Raw genomic sequence first — 16,062 nt, 5'->3', positions numbered from 1 at the left:
ACGGAGAAGCGACAGTTAAAGTTAATTTGGGTGGATTACCGAGTGTTTTTGCTGTTCAAATTGGGAGGTGGACTGAAGATTTTAGCAAAATTGATTCACATTTTGTTTTCCTTGTATCTCTTAATATGGAGATAGGTTGATGATGACTCGGTAAGTGTTCATCTTACTTCTAAAAGAAAATTAGTCCACTTACTGCAATTTTTCCACATTTATATATGCATAAATGACTGTATTCGAAGTACGAAATTTTTACAAATACCCTTCTTTGTATCTCTTATTAGGGTATAATTGTCATTCTACCTACTAATTCCTCTCATCACAACACCTCCGAAAAATTTAGTTATGTGGAGATTTTAGTATATGGGCATGTGGGTAGTGTATTGCCATGTGTCCACATATATTAACCACAATTATCTCTAATTAGTGAGATATTTAGCTATAATGGGAAAGTAAATAAGGTGAGTTTTAATTATAAGATTTTTTGGATATTGAAATGAAAAATAAAATAAAAACAAATGGGAAACCAAAACATATCATTACATGAGATTTTTCCATCTTTTTTTTTTTACTCTCCATCTTCCTGCCCTTATTTTCCCTCCTCTTTTTATTCTTTGTTTTCCGCCTCAACAAAATCTAGTCACTTATTAAAAAAAAAAAAAATTGTATATAAACAGAGAAAAAAAATCGCATTCATAACAAAACAAATATAACTTCCATTAAAAGCGAACTCACATTGAAAGGTTTATTTATGAAAAAGAGAAGGAAGGAGAAAGAGGCAAAATAAGAACGCCAATACTAAATCGCACTTACTCTTTTTTTGTTTCTTTTTCAGTTTGGATATTCCTAAAATCTTAGAATTAAAACTCATCTTATTTACTTTCTCATTATAGTTAAATCTCTCACTATCTATGATTAATATGGGCAATATACTAAAATCCCCACATACTAAATTTTTCGCAAAACATATCATTAATTAAAAGTGAGATTTTTTTTCCCTCTTTTTCACTATCCATCTTCTTCTAGCCCTTATGATAAATACTGCCACCTTAAATTTTGCCATTTTTAAAGTGGTGCAAATTTTTTCCCAAAATTTTCCCTCAAACTAAACTCAATGTGGTTTGGGCTAAAAATCTATCAAAGTGGGAGATGGGCCAAATCCATCATGGGTAGCAATAAATAAGGATGACACTTTTTTTCACTCTGTTGTTTTAAAAACAAAGCAAGTCGACATAAATACAAAAAAGAACACATTTTTATTCATAAAGCCAAACCCACTCACCTTCTATCTCTCTGTGCCTGTGTGCTCTTCAGTTCACAGAGACAGAGAGAGAGAGCTGCAGGTATACAAGCTCTGCTCCAGTAATTATAGTAGTAGTTATGGTGTTAAACATCTTCAAAGCTTCTATGCTTCTGGTTTTCTATCTATGTTCCATTACAGTCACTTTTGCCAACTCATTTACAGGTAACAATAATATGCAAGTATAAAGTTTACTGCCTAAGTTCTCATTTTGTGTAAATAGTATAAAGTTTATTGATATAGTGAGTTTTAAGATGAAAGATTCAATATTTATTGTTCAGAAAGGAAAACCAATGCATGCCCAATACTTTAAATTTAGAGAACTACTACATTATGGTGAAACTGTGTTGAGTTTATCTTTATGAAGGTTTTTATTTTGACCAGGTGTGGAGACAAACGATACGAACATCATTAGAAGTGGTTTGTTCCTGGAAATTTTGAAGGAAGAAGCAGTATCCAGGCTTCAGGAGTTAGGGAAGGTAATATCGAAAGTATTTACAACTAATTTCATGTTTTGAGTAAAGTCTGCATGAGGGTGGTTTCTATGGACTAGAACACACTGATACTTTTATTATATTCTGGCAGTGTGATTAGTTGTCACAGTAGGTATGTAGAATTTATCAAAACAAGCATGCGGCGGAGAGAGGAGAGAGAGAGTTGGGTGATGCGGGGGGAGAGAGAGAGATGGGTGAAGGAGAAAGGTATTTGGGCGAAAAAAAACTTAAGAGAGAAGATGAGGACAAACAGACAGAAACCAACCAAGTTGGTTTTTGTCTCGCATAGCCCCCCTTCTGCCAAAATCGTTCGCTCCGCTCACTCGACTAGAAACCACAAGTATATTATGTTCATAATTTTTTGAGTTCCTTCACAGTCGAGACACCACTAGCAACAATATTTTATGAGTGTAGCTGAATGCATATTGAGATGGTAACAGAGCCACTGTGATACTCTAATGGGTATATGTTTTTTTGTGTTTGAAGGTTAGTGACGCTGATAATTATCTCGAGCGGACATTCTTGAGTCCAGCTTCTGGAAGAGCTCGTGCTATTATTAGTAGTTGGATGGAGGATGCGGGTTTGCGAACGTAAACTTTTATTTCCTCCTTTTTTCTGCCATATAATGTTTTAGATTACCGTCTGATAAAGATGTTGATGTACAGGTGGGTGGATCAGTTGGGAAATGTCCATGGGCGAGTTGAAGGAATTAATGCAGCTTCTGAGGCTCTAATAATTGGTTCTCACCTGGTGATATATTCATCTCTTGCCCTTCCAAATGAACATCTGATTTGTATTGTCTAGATCTTGATGATTAGCATTTATCTTGTACAGGACACTGTCATTGATGCTGGAATGTTCGATGGCTCATTAGGTATAGTCTGTGCAGTGTCTGCAGTTAAGGTTTTGAAGATCGAAGGAAAGTTAGAAAATATAAGAAGACCGATAGAGGTCAGTGAAATATGATGCCACTTTGTGTTTTTGCTTAGCTGTGATGACTATGCCAGCAGTGCACTATGTTGATATATTCCATGTGAATGCTTTTGGGGGTACCTTACGTAGTTTATGAATCATAATTCAAAAGTGAGTCCTGCTTGTTAAAGAAATATATTCTAACACCCGTTATAGATAGGTTTCACTTTGAGAACTGAATCGTGGTTATGTTCAGATCCTGCAGTGATTGAATACGTATAGGGAAACTAGACTACCATTTGACAAATTGGACCTTGACTTCCTGCTGAGTGTTGCTTAACTTCCTATTCGTAGAGCTAGAACAAACTTACTGTCCAAAGTACTTAAGAACTGGATCACAAGAACAGAAGATATAGGCATGATACTTGGTTGTCATACTCCCAATCAGCATGGCTATTTCATGTTTTACTCGCATACAAGTGGAGCATTTGTTGTATTGTGTGAATCTTGTTTTCTCATCTCTAATCTGTTTTACCTAGATAAGCAAATGAATCTCTGTGTCATGATGTTAGATAATCTGATCTTTCCCCAGTTATCGCATACAGGTTCACATTTTGTTGAGCTAACATGCATGTCTGGGTTTATAGCTATCCATCTTCAATTTGATTGTTCCCTGACATAATGAAGAGTTGATGCATCACAATTGTTTACTATAACCTGGCTTATTGTTGCTTCACTGCTCAAAACTTGCAGGTGATTGCATTTAGTGATGAAGAGGGTGTTAGATTTCAGACAGCTTTTTTAGGAAGTGCTGCTTTAGCTGGAACTCTACCAGTCTCAGCATTGCTAATATCCGATAAGAGGTTTAACCGACTCACTCAATTTATACATGGAATAATGCTTCTCTTTTTCACCTTGAGATTGATGGATAAAACCTCATTCAGTGGTGCAACAGTCCAACATGCTCTCAAAGAGAACTCATTTGAGGGTACTGAGGAAAGTCTTCTTCAAGTCAAGTATAAGGAAGGATCAGTCTGGGGTTATATTGAGGTACTACTGCGTATGCTGGCACTCTCACTGCCTATCACCAGATATATGTATATTCCTATTGTTCTCAAAGTCTTTTTGATTTTTGTCTCTTTTTTCCAAAGGTTCACATTGAACAAGGCCCTGTACTGGAATCACTTGGTCTTCCTCTTGGAGTAGTCAACGGCATAGCTGGACAAACACGATTAAAGGTATGTAACATGTTACCTTGTTTTATCTGTTAAATTATTGTTTTAGTAGGTAGCTTCCAAGCTTTGGACTACCTTCGTACTTATCGTTCTGGTACTTATTCTTCTTAGGGAACTACATCCTTTTTAGACTCTTTATTGGTTTTTGGAGAAGGTGTTAACCAAAACTGGTCTGTGACACCCATTAATTCCTCACACTTGCAGTCTGCTGATTACTTGCATCTTTTCGGTTCTTATCATCTTCCAGGTAACGGTGAGAGGTTCTCAAGGCCATGCTGGAACAGTCCCAATGGCCATGCGCAAGGATCCAATGGCTGCTGCTGCCGAACTAATTGTCTTGTTGGAAAGCTTCTGTAAACATCCAGAAGACTTTTTGTCTTATGATGGCCAATGCAATGGCTTTTCAGTAGAGTCGCTATCAAAATCCCTTGTTTGTACGGTGGGAGAGATATCCATCTGGCCAGGTGCAAGTAATGTCATTCCAGGCCAGGTAATTTCATCGCTATTCTCTTACCTATATCTCAAGGTATTTTACTTTTCTCGTCCTTATTACACGGTTATGAACTTATGTAACACACTCCTTATTACACGGTTATGAACTTCTGTAACACACTCAATGAGCATCGACTTGCTGGATGCAGGTAACATTCAGTGTTGATATACGAGCAATGGATGACATGGCACGTGAGGCAATAATATATGAGTTATCCAAGCGTATGTATGAAGCATGTGAACGTCGCTCTGTTCACTGTGTCATTGAACGTAAGGTCTGAATGTTCCTTCCGTTTTCTACTTATCTTGTGCTTGAATGTTCCCTAACTTTGATGACTGGGGTTATTTGTTACAGCATAATGCTGAAGCAGTGCTGTGTGATAATGAACTAAGTTCACGGCTGAAGTCTGCATCTTATTCTGCATTAAAGAGAGTGGCTGGTGAAGTTCCGGATGATGTGCCTGTGCTGATGAGTGGAGCAGGGCATGATGCCATGCCAATGTCTCATTTGTCCAAGGTTGGTTTCTTGTACCTATGAATCAGAGTTATCTTATTCTTTTTTCCCTTGGGTTTGGCAGTGATATAAATAACTACTAAACAGGTTGGAATGCTGTTTGTCCGTTGTCGTGGAGGAATCAGCCACTCACCGATGGAGCATGTTACCGATGATGATGTTTGGGTTGCAGGTTTGGCAATCTTGGAGTTTCTTGAAACCAACTTGTTAGAAGTCGAAATGTAATTAGAGTGCCCTTTCATTTAGTGGCTACTGTCGTTTCAAGATGATATGAACTTGTACAAAGGTGTACTTTTCTCTTTTCTTCTTAAAAAGGTGCAAAGTAGAGTTACTTGTCACTTGTATTATCATACCCTGTGCCATAACTTACCAAGTTACCTATTGCACTGTAATCTCTGCTGCATAATAGAAATGCAAGAACCAAAGGTGAGTGTGATATGATATTCTCAACACAAGGTAACCAATGATGGTTGTATTTACAAAATTACAAGTCATACCTGTACCACATATCAGACCATCTACAAACACAGCTCTTGGAGACTGGAGACTCATGGAGCCGAAAATAGTATTAGACCTCCAACTAGTCCAACCAAGGACCATATCAATATTATCATCAACATATATATATCATGCACCGAATTTTCCAATGTCGAGAAAATGGTTAAAAAACAGTGAATATATTTCATAACGGTTATTACCTGATGGTTTGGAGGGAAAAATGAGACTTTGACAACTGATCATAACTCATAACAACAGAAAAGATGAGTTTCTTTTAAGTTCAGAGAGTGTGAGAGAGACAGAAGAGGAGAAAGGGTGTGAGAAATATCTGTTGTGGGAAGTAGGGAAAAGTAACAATGGAAGAAGAGAAGGCTTATTGTTATCACTGTGATCAAGAGTTTGAAAATGAGGATGTACTTGATAGGCATCAGAAATCAACCCATTTCAAATGCCAGCATTGCCATGAGGAGTTTTTAAGCGTTGGTGGAATGGCTATTCACGTTATTCAGACTCACAGGGAAACTCAAGCTACTAAGTAAGTCATGTTCTTCTTGTTGATTTTGTTTTGAGTTAGTTTTAATTATTTTGTTGAAAGTTGGTATCTTTTTATGGAAATATAGCTTTTATGTTTAGGATCTTAGCTAGAATATGATTGTGTTGTTAAGTTGATGGAAATCTGTTTGAAAAATGTTGCACACTTTGTTGTTTATGCACAAAAACATATAGATCTGCCCAATTTTTGCAATATTTTGCCTTGGAAGCGATTGGTAGTGAGAAGTCTGGGCACTTAAGCCCATCCGGTTTGAAACCTGGAACCAACAATCCCCAATAACCAAGCTGTCCCAAAGAAACTTGAATTGGGACTGTGTGAGTATTGGTGTATGCTGAACCAGCTGAGGTGTGTTGTCTCCTGGCTACTTTAAAGATTATAAGTATGTCTTACATGTAGTATGTATCTGTTTAGATTGCCTTAGATTAGCTATATGTGCTATAATGGTGAACGCATACACTTCTTTTGTAATCTCAAGCTATACAGTTATCATGAATAGGTGAGTGGTCGCTCCTCAGGTGTAGTAGTACTTAAGAAATGCTTTCAGGCACAGTGTAATAGTGTATTATAGAAACTAAAACCTTTTCCCAGCTCGCCTCTTGCTCTCACACACACACACCAAAAAAGAAGGGGGACAAATTGAAACTCAATTTCTTGTCAGCATATTCTTAAGTGCATAGCATCACATCGTTGCCATAAGTAAGGAAAAGGAAAACATTTAGATTACCTGGGCCTGTATTACTGTGTACCATTGAAGTGCTAAGGTCATGGTAGGTTATTGATTTAGAATTGCTTGAAATGTTAATCTATGTTGCAGTGAGAAGATGGTTGGTGTATTGTGATCAATAGGATACTATTATTGAATGTTGTTCTTTTGTTATTTTTTTTTATCGGTAAAGTATAGTTTTATATATATATCCAAAGCATAAAGAAATAGGATGAGATATCCTATAGTACAAGTTACAAAGGAAATTAAAAAACAAGACAGAAAACAAAAACACATTTCTCCCATCAGCTCATTATAGTCTCCCATCTGTAAACGAAAGTCTTGAAAGGAATGTGATGAAACTGATCATGCACTTTTGACCAAAAAAACAAAAGCGCTTTGATGGCCAAAATCACTTTCTCCATAGACAATGACGTGCCTTCAAAATGTCTGTTATTCCTCTCCAACCATATACCCCACAAAATCGCAAAAGGGGGCATACTCTAGAGGCAGTGTCCCTTCAAAGGATGGATATTCTTTTGTTATTTGCTATTTTATTATTTTATGGTTGCCTTCTGGTTGCTGTTTCTTAATAAATACCATTTTTTGGTATTAACTGCAGCAACAACTCTTCAGTGGCACCAGCATTTTCACCGGGACTGTTTGGTTCACCAGTTACAATTGTATCTGCAACTTCGGCTCCCACTTCACCATGCTCTCAATCAGAACATACAGGTAAGCCATATTTCAGTGTATACACTTCTGGCACTAATAGTTCGTATAGTTAGCTTTAGATATTGTGATGGCGAATTAATGATTTCCAGTGCTGTCTGTAATAGATATTTAATTTTCTATATGATGCATGATGATTACAAAATTGTTATCAGATTTCCATCTTGTGATTAAGAATTTATTAGCTGGATACCAATTGCAAGAATGGGCATTTTGTTTGGGTCAATGCTTCTGCACTTTGTGTTAGTGTGACCCACCAACATCTTGTTCATCTCTTGTTTTATTTGCAGTAGGATTGTAGGAATCTAACAAATGTCAGCCAGTTTCAGTGCCTTGTGTATTGTATTTTATTTCTGAGTTAGTTATTGGTAGTTGATGCTACTCAGTTTCTTTGTATCAAATGTCACATTTGTTAACTCAAAATCCTGTGTTTCTGGTCCAAATAATGGTCGTCCTTCAATTGGCCCCCTGCCAGTGACATCTACCAGAGCCCCAACGTATCTGGAAACTAAACCCTTCTGTCTAGTTTGGGATGATGAAGCCTTCTCCATGGTTAGTTATCTGTAACTAATTCTGTTATATTCTAGGTCTAATAGTGGTATTAGGATGTGAAAAATGTGATCTAGCTAGTCTGTATGGAGTTGTAAAGTAACGCATTTTCAATGTACAGGAGGAAAAAAGAGCATTTGACATGCATGTCAAACAAGAAGAAGCTTGCTGTTGAAAGTATGGGGTGTGTGATGAAACTAGCCAGGTGAGTTGTAACTATATGTGAGTCTTTTATTTTTACAAATGGACATTGCTTTTACACCCCATATGACTATAGGAGTCTCTTATATAGCATCATTTGTTGGTCATGGATTCTAAATGTGTAAACATTCACGTATAAAACTAGGAAAAGGCTTGTCTGAATAAACCCACTCTGAACCAGGGTAAAAAGAAGTGACACATTTTGTAAAAGTTTACTCAAATAAGAATATGGTTGTAAGCATTGTATGGGCCATTGACTCTTTTGTTCTAGGCCCTTCATTTTTCAATTGTGATCTCAACCATGCTGGTTGGTGTGTCATGGGGTATTTTTAGTGACCATATTCTCTGTTTGCTAGCATTTGGACTGATTTTTGGGCACCTAAGGTTCGAGCAAGTATTAAGGTTATTCTTTTCTCCTCGTTATTGTCACAAATGTGTCAATTGTTATGAGACGGAATTGCATCGCACGTCTGGTCTTGGAATAAGTATATACATTTCAATTCCACTTATTTGTGGTTCACTCTCCCTAGGCATATCAAGGTTTGGGTCGAACAACAAGCATGCACATTTGACTTTTGTAGTCTTTCTTGTTATTTTTTTATCACAAACTTGTAGCAGAACTGCTTTCTGGTCAGCTTAATCTAGCCAAAATATTTGTAACATCTTACATTGGAATAGGTTTTGCATTTGAGCCGGAATAGAGTTCGGGCTTTGCAGATTGTTTCTGATTTTCACTATGGTGTTTTTTCAGATGATTGTCCCTGGATGCAGCAGACAGAAGGATATTGGTGTAGGCCTATTTTGGTTCCCATGGATATGTAGGTTGTAAAATTTTATGGACTGAGTCACTGAGATACAGGGAGCAAAAAGACATACGAGGAACTATATTTAACTGCAAGGTGACATTGTATTTGAGGAAGTTCACGATATTGTTGTTGTATCTTTATGAATGCTATAACTGAACAAAGAGTAAAAATTACGTACTTCCCTACCCGCTCACTGTCTCTCTTACTTGTGAAGACTTTGACAACAGAGTTGCAGAACTCATCATTTGATTAAAATGCTGTTCCATGATACTCCTCCAAACAATTTTTTAGTATCATAACTCTGAATTACCTGACTGATAATATTCTTCTGAACATCATCATCATCGTAAAGAGGCCACTCCAAATCTTTATAATGTTCGTCGTTCAGAAGTGGTTGGGGATCACTAACCCTCGGAAAAGCCTAAGCTATAATCGATTTCTAATGTGATAGTTGACAATTTATTTGGCAATTTTTTGAATACTATTCTGTCAAAATATCATTTTTATTTTATATATTTCAACCTGAGAAGTCCATGCCTTTGTTAATCAAGTTGAGCGATCCAATATTTTTTTTTTTTTTTTAATAAAAAATTAAAGTGTCGATTTTGACTCTTGGCTTTTGTCCGTTGGGCCTTTGATAGAAATAAATTTTCATGCCAAATAAAAAAGTTTTTGCGGGACAAGTTGTCTTCATCTTCCCTTTTAAATCAAATTTTGATTTTTCTCATCTGGTACTTAACTTTGATTTGGCAATTTTATTCGCTGAAAAACATTGACGTGTCACAACCAATTATAACAATGCATTGATGATACTTTGAGTAGTTCATGCCTTTGTTAATCAAGTGAGCTATGCAAACATTCTTAAGTTGCCTTTTTTTTTTTGGGAGAGGGTGTAAAATAACTCTTGGCTAATGTCTGTCTTTTTATCTTTCTCCTCTCACTCTTTTTGTTCTCCACCTTCTTCATCTTTCTCTTTCTCTCATCTCCTACCCTTACTACTATTAGGGCAATTATTACCAAAACTGCACCGAACCAATCCATTACCGAATAGTTATTTTAATATCCGTTTAATGTATTCGTTCGGATTCGGGTTTGGGTATGTCGGATTCGGATTAGGATATACTCATTGGGTTTTTTTAATTTTTAGTGTTATTAGATAGGATTAGTCTCTCCAACTATAATCGGGTTCGGGTCGGATTCGGATAGTTTAAATTAAAGAACGAAATCGGTTCGGATTCGGATTCGGATACAGTGAAATTATTTGGATTCGGATTCGGATATAGCCATATCCGACCCGATCCCTGCACTAACTACTATGCAGTAATTCTAGTAGTGGCACTCGATTTTGGGCCCAAAAGGAAAATAACCTGGACCATCTCAAGCCCAACATCACCAAGTCCAAAATAGTTTCGGACTTGGACAGTTAAAAACCCATATAAAAACCATATAACCCAAAAAATTGCTCCAAATTTATTACTAAGTTTTTACAACTGGTTTTATTTCTTCTTCCTCGTTTTTTTAATTGAGAGAAAACAAAAACCCTAACCCTAAAATTTCCAAAAAGTTAAATTAATTGAAATTAGAAGAAGGGGAAACAAGGAAAGGCTAATTAGATATGGGAAAGAAGAAGAAAAGAGCATCAAAAGTATGGTGTTATTATTGTGACAGAGAATTTGATGATGAGAAAATATTAGTACAGCATCAAAAAGCCAGACACTTTAAATGTCATGTTTGTCATAAAAAGTTGTCCACAGCTGGTGGAATGTCTATTCATGTTCTTCAGGTTCATAAGGAAACTGTTACCAAGTATGCTTTTTTTTTTTCACCTGATTTATATTTGTCCAATTATGTTTCTTTATGACCCCAATAGTTTAAGTTGGTAAATGCATTGTAGTATTATATTGGCCCTGATAAAAGAGTGTCTAGAAGCTTTTGCCCATCTCTTTTTATTGATAAATCCATGAAAGTTTGATGGTAAATGGTGCTATTGTAGTCATATGTATGTATATTCAATGTATTGGTGTCCAAGTATGTTTCTTTATGACCCCAATAGTTAAAGTTGGTAAATGCATTGTTATTTAGGTAAATGGTGGTATTGGTAAGTTAAGTATGTTTCTGTTATGTGCATTGCTGATGATTTTCAAAGTAGGCCGTTGTTAATGCATTGTTGTTTTCACAGGGTTCCTAATGCTAAACCTGATAGAGAATCGACTGAAATTGAGATATTTGGAATGGAAGGAATTCCTCCTGAAATTTTGGCAGCTCATTATGGAGAGCAAGGTATGCGTCCTTGCAAGTTTTTAGTTGTGCTTTCCTTTTATTTGAGGTTTGCTCATACATTGTACTGTATATTACTGCATTATAGATCACATTGTACTGTATTCCAAGCTGATGCACCTTATAAATTCTTTATTGGCCATGAGTTGTGAGCAACAATATACCCTCTTATGAATACCAAGATATGTCAAAGAAGTGACATGATGTTAGATTAATGCTTTCACAATGTTTTTGATAACACTTGAGTAACATAAGCTTGAACTGTAGTAATGGCTTTGGACAAGATAAAGTACACCTCAAATTAGTACATTTGCATGTTTAGAAGTACAAGACAATATTGAACTGCCAAGACATTCAAGAAAAATAATCTAGTTTATATTGCTGTGGGTTAAATGACCTTTCAGTATTATAACTGTAGAGTTGACTCCTTGGGTGCTGCGGCAGCATCTTTGACAATGTAGTTTAACATGCATATTGTCTCCATTTTTGTTGTTGCATTTATCTAGCAATGATAGTCATTCATCCCCACAAAAAGAAATTATGAATTGTCCTAAGGCATGGACGACCCGGATTCTGATAACTGTTGAGTTTTATCAACTACTTTAGTTTTTTCACATAAGAGTTGTGGAATGACGAGGTGTCCAGTGGTTTACTGGTCAAGCCTTGGGAGGTTGGGCCCAAGTTCTTGGGTTCGATTCCCACATTCATCTGGGAAAGCTATTTAAAAGGACAGGGAATAAATTTTAAAAAAGAAAATGCTGATGCACGTTACTATTATTGAGAAGAAGCTAATATGTTTTTTCAGTGACACAAGGTGTTGATATTTTCAGATTTTTTTTTGCAGATGAAGATGCCCCTTCAAAGATGGCCAAAGTAGACATACCATCAGCCAATTTCACTGGTGGTGTAGTCCCAGGTCCATTAGGTGTTGGATTTCCTCCGCACTCAAATTTTGGTGCAATGCAACCTATGTATGTTTTCCTATACTCTGATGTTTGTACTTACTACATGTTTCCAAAAGTTCCAAGAAGTGTTACTGTGGTTCTATATTAGGGGTTTTTGGTTCTAACCACCCCACAGTAACAACCGTCAAAATTTATTACCCCCCACCCCAATTTACTCTCCAAACGGTTAACCCATCGTTGATTTTTTCATAATTACAACATTTTATGTATTATGAAAAACCAACAATGGGTTAACAGTGGAGATGTATTTTTTTGGGGAGGGGTTCATTTGTGATGGTTGTACTTCAGGGTTAACAGTTTTTTTTTATCACCCCTTCATACAATGGGGAGTTGGAACCAGTAACCCCTTTATATTACTATGCTTCATTTCTAAGAGTTATCTACTGAAGAGAATTTGTATAATGCTTTCCATCAATCTGGTAAATTATGGAAGGGAATCTTACTGTTTACCTTTCTTGGCTGCAGCTATAACTCTGCACTGGCAGTACCACCTCCAGGATGGCGTCCACAACCTTGGTTCCCACCGCATCCAGCAGTTTCAATGCCCACTGCTGGACCTGTGGGAATGGCACAACAACCATTATTTCCTATACAGAATGTGACACATCCTATGTCTTCGGTAACTACACCAGCCATTTCCTCTTCATTTCCCATCGCCCCACCTGGTCTGCCTTCATTGACACCTCCTGTATCACAGCCTTTGTTTCCTGTTGGTGGTAATGGTAGTATACCTACTCAAAGCTCTCCTTTTTCGGCTTCCATTCCATCAACCTCAACGTCGGAAACATATTCCAGTGTTTACACATCTACAACAAACAGCTATGCTCCTCCAACCATCCAAGGTTTGTGTATTTTCACCTTAGACATTGTTAAGGCGATTTATTGTGTGCATGCTTCCGAAAAACCGATAAAAAAAAAGCTTCCAATAACCTTCCACATGTTATGCTTGAATGGATCTGTTAGTGTTATAATTTTTTCCCCCTTTTTAATAATGCTTTTTTATATCTCCGTTTTTAATATACTGCAGCTGACATTATTTTCAACCATTTGACAATTTCATGTTATGAATTAACATTTCCTACTGATTTAAAGTAATAATTAAGATTAATCCCTTGCTATGACTAGTCTACAAAGTCGAACTAGAGCGTGAATATATAAAGAGAGCCTGTGACAACTGCCAACCCAATTTTTAAACAAACTAGTTTTGCCATATGTTTTTAATTTTGATTACACTTTGGTTTTTGATAATAATGCTGCGGTTTTTATACTAGGCAAGAATGAAATCATATATAGTAGTGATCTCTCTGTGGTTACAAACAATTTGACGCATTGTGTCTGGGTCAATGCCTCTGCCTGTTTGTGCTAAGTGTTGGCCACCAACAGCTTTTAATGTCCTTTTAAATATGAAATAAAATTCTAAGAATAGGATATACCAGTTTCAGTTTGCTTGGAAAGATTCTATCTTTTAGTTAGTTTTGTGTAGCTGATGTATTGTCAGGGTTCTTTCAATCAGGTGGGTCATTCATCGGTTCACATTCTTATGCATCTGGTCCGAATACTGGTGGTCCTTCAATTGGTCCTCCTCCTGTGATAGCTAACAAAGCTCCTGCTCCCCAGCCTGCCACTAACGAGGTCTATCTAGTTTGGGATGATGATGCTATGTCCATGGTTAGTGTTGTGTATTTAGTTCTGTTTTTCCCTAGTTATATTGCTGATTAATGATGTGGGGATATTATTCTACTCGTTATGAAATTCTAATTTATTGTATTATGATGTACAGGAGGAAAGAAGAATGTCTTTAATGAAGTATCAGGTGCATGACGAAACTAGCCAGGTAAGTGGTAACTATCACTTTTCATTTATTTCTTCAGAGGTGTGCACAGTTGCTCTGCACATCCATGTGGATGGGTTAAGCATTTCCACTTATGGTTTCAGATAATAATGTGTAAACATTCATGCATATCAATAGGAAGGTATGTCCGTATAAAGACTCACTTTAGATTTTCTCCTATGTTGAACAAACATGGTTGTGAAGATGATATGGACCTTTGACTACTTTATTCCAGGCCCTCTTTAATTATTAATTATATTTCCAACCTTGTTGGTTGGTTTTACATGTATTATTATTTGTAACCGCATCTCTCACATTCGCAAGCAATTGGACCGATTTTGTGGGCATCAAAAGATTCAAGTAGGTATCAAAGTTGCTCTTTTTGTTTCTAGCTAATTCTTACAAATCTGACAATTGTGATGAACTTGAACTGAGGGTTCTTCAACCTGGCGTCTGGCCCTGGAAACGTATATTGTATGTGTTGTATATTGTTTTCTTGTTATCTTTTATCACAAAGTGCAATCAGACTTGGTTCCAGGTCAGCTCATCTTAGCCAACAAGTTTGCTACATTTTGTGTAAAATAACTATAGTATTTCTTTAGCCTTGAAAAAAAAAAAATCATTACCTGTCTGATTTTCATTGTTGTGGTTCCATATTTCAGATGAACTCGATTGATGCAGCCATAGACAGAAGGATATCAGAAAGCAGGCTTGCAGGTCGTATGGCTTTCTAGCTCTTGTGCCAAATGGACAGAGAATGTTTTAGTTGCTGCTTCTTTTAGTGAGAACCTTTCATTTCAAAGAGCGAGTTCGTGGTCTAATGTTTTTGACGTTCTCTCGATTCTCGCCACCTTTAGTTGGGTATCTAGGTTGTAATTTTCAGAGAGGGATATATTTAAAATGTTTGCGAGTCATTGATTGAGTATTTGTTATGTGATTCAAAAAGTGACAAAATTACATTACTGTATCATTCAGAATTCTATTTATCGGTTAGGAATGTGTTTTTTTTGACCGACTGGTGCCTTTTTTGCCAGTTTAATTACAATCTTATGTTGATACTGACATCATGGATTTATGTTCAGAAAATATTTTTGTATTGAATGTAAGTGATGTAATGGATTGTCAATTTGTGCCCATGTATAAGCATTATATGTTTTGAAACTATGGAAACAAGAGTTCCTGTATTTCTGATCTATTCTCTGCGTATGTATGAAATGTTATTTCTTCTTTGCACAATAATGCAAACCTGAGTCCCGTCTGCCTGTAAATATGCATCATGACAAATTTAGTCAAGTGAGCGGAGCGAACAAAAATACCGTGAGATAAGTGAGACAAAAGTCTGCCTGTAAATATGCATTATGACAAATTTAGTTTTGGGGATTTTTTAACAAAAGGAATGTGTTCTTTTTTGGGAGAGGTGGGAGATACATGGGACAAAAAGTAGTTCACCGGGGTTCCTTCTCGTTTGTCTTCACCCAAACCTCTCCCTCTTTCTTTTCTTTCTCAACCAAACCCTATCTCTCTTCTCTCCACCCACAAACAAAGGGATGAGGTTATCTAGTAGGACTAGTCAAGTGAGTGAACCATCCGAGAAAGTAGAAGGAATTATCGCGACAAAAAAGTTGGTTTTGGTTGGTTTATATCCCTCTCTCTTTCCCTCACCTATCCCCTCAACCAAACCCTAATTCTCTCTCTTTCCCCATCCACAAACCCAACCAAACCCTATAGTTATCTCTCTCTCTCCATCCACAAACCCATCTTTTTCCCTCTCTCTTTTCCTCCTCAATCAAACCCTAACTCTCTCTTTCTCCCCACAAACCCACAAACCCATCTCTCCTCTCTCTCCCCACCCACAAACCCATCTCTCTCTCCCTCGGCTAACGGCCCCATTGCTTAGTAGTTATCTAGTAATTTGGGCCTGTAGTCGGGCTTTGACGGGCCCAAAGTAAAACCCTTAAAAAGCCCTTAATAACACCACTAAACCCTTTCCGTTCTTCTCCTTC

General features: G+C 36.9%; 3 protein-coding genes across 7 annotated transcripts; all 3 read left to right on the top strand.

Moving 5' to 3' along the window:
• Window positions 1–1,202: 1,202 nt before the first annotated feature.
• On the top strand, window positions 1,203–5,291 carry AAH (allantoate amidohydrolase). Of its 2 annotated transcripts, none has more exons than XM_086582667.1 (12): window positions 1,203–1,462; window positions 1,682–1,776; window positions 2,278–2,381; window positions 2,457–2,541; window positions 2,626–2,742; window positions 3,457–3,566; window positions 3,648–3,753; window positions 3,855–3,941; window positions 4,186–4,428; window positions 4,580–4,705; window positions 4,786–4,947; window positions 5,032–5,291. In XM_086582667.1, exons 1-12 carry the CDS (start codon window positions 1,378–1,380, stop codon window positions 5,167–5,169), a joined length of 1,458 nt encoding a protein of 485 aa, XP_086438793.1. In that variant the 5' UTR covers window positions 1,203–1,377; the 3' UTR covers window positions 5,170–5,291. The 2 variants fall into 2 exon arrangements, 1 of the variants encoding a protein (XP_086438793.1); XR_015207713.1 differs by having other exon boundaries at window positions 1,206–1,462; window positions 4,580–4,700.
• Window positions 5,292–5,661: 370 nt separating this feature from the next.
• On the top strand, window positions 5,662–9,254 carry LOC147478968 (uncharacterized). 3 transcript variants are annotated; one of them, XM_086582670.1, is made up of 5 exons: window positions 5,662–5,977; window positions 7,321–7,433; window positions 7,906–7,982; window positions 8,101–8,184; window positions 8,932–9,254. In XM_086582670.1, exons 1-4 carry the CDS (start codon window positions 5,799–5,801, stop codon window positions 8,152–8,154), a joined length of 423 nt encoding a protein of 140 aa, XP_086438796.1. In that variant the 5' UTR covers window positions 5,662–5,798; the 3' UTR covers window positions 8,155–8,184; window positions 8,932–9,254. The 3 variants fall into 3 exon arrangements, 2 of the variants coding, with proteins under 2 accessions (XP_086438796.1, XP_086438795.1); XM_086582669.1 differs by having other exon boundaries at window positions 5,664–5,977; window positions 7,831–7,982; XR_015207714.1 differs by lacking the exon at window positions 7,906–7,982 and having other exon boundaries at window positions 8,932–9,171.
• Window positions 9,255–10,488: 1,234 nt separating this feature from the next.
• On the top strand, window positions 10,489–15,243 carry SUF4 (zinc finger (C2H2 type) family protein). 2 transcript variants are annotated; one of them, XM_086581922.1, is made up of 7 exons: window positions 10,490–10,792; window positions 11,166–11,266; window positions 12,108–12,234; window positions 12,694–13,070; window positions 13,742–13,896; window positions 14,009–14,062; window positions 14,722–15,243. In XM_086581922.1, exons 1-7 carry the CDS (start codon window positions 10,602–10,604, stop codon window positions 14,791–14,793), a joined length of 1,077 nt encoding a protein of 358 aa, XP_086438048.1. In that variant the 5' UTR covers window positions 10,490–10,601; the 3' UTR covers window positions 14,794–15,243. The 2 variants fall into 2 exon arrangements, with proteins under 2 accessions (XP_086438047.1, XP_086438048.1); XM_086581921.1 differs by having other exon boundaries at window positions 10,489–10,792; window positions 14,009–15,067.
• Window positions 15,244–16,062: the final 819 nt, after the last annotated feature.

This window comes from Coptis chinensis, chromosome 9 (assembly GCF_015680905.1).
Source record: "Coptis chinensis isolate HL-2020 chromosome 9, ASM1568090v1, whole genome shotgun sequence".
NCBI lineage: Eukaryota > Viridiplantae > Streptophyta > Magnoliopsida > Ranunculales > Ranunculaceae > Coptis > Coptis chinensis.
This window is presented reverse-complemented; position numbering and strand designations above follow the sequence as displayed.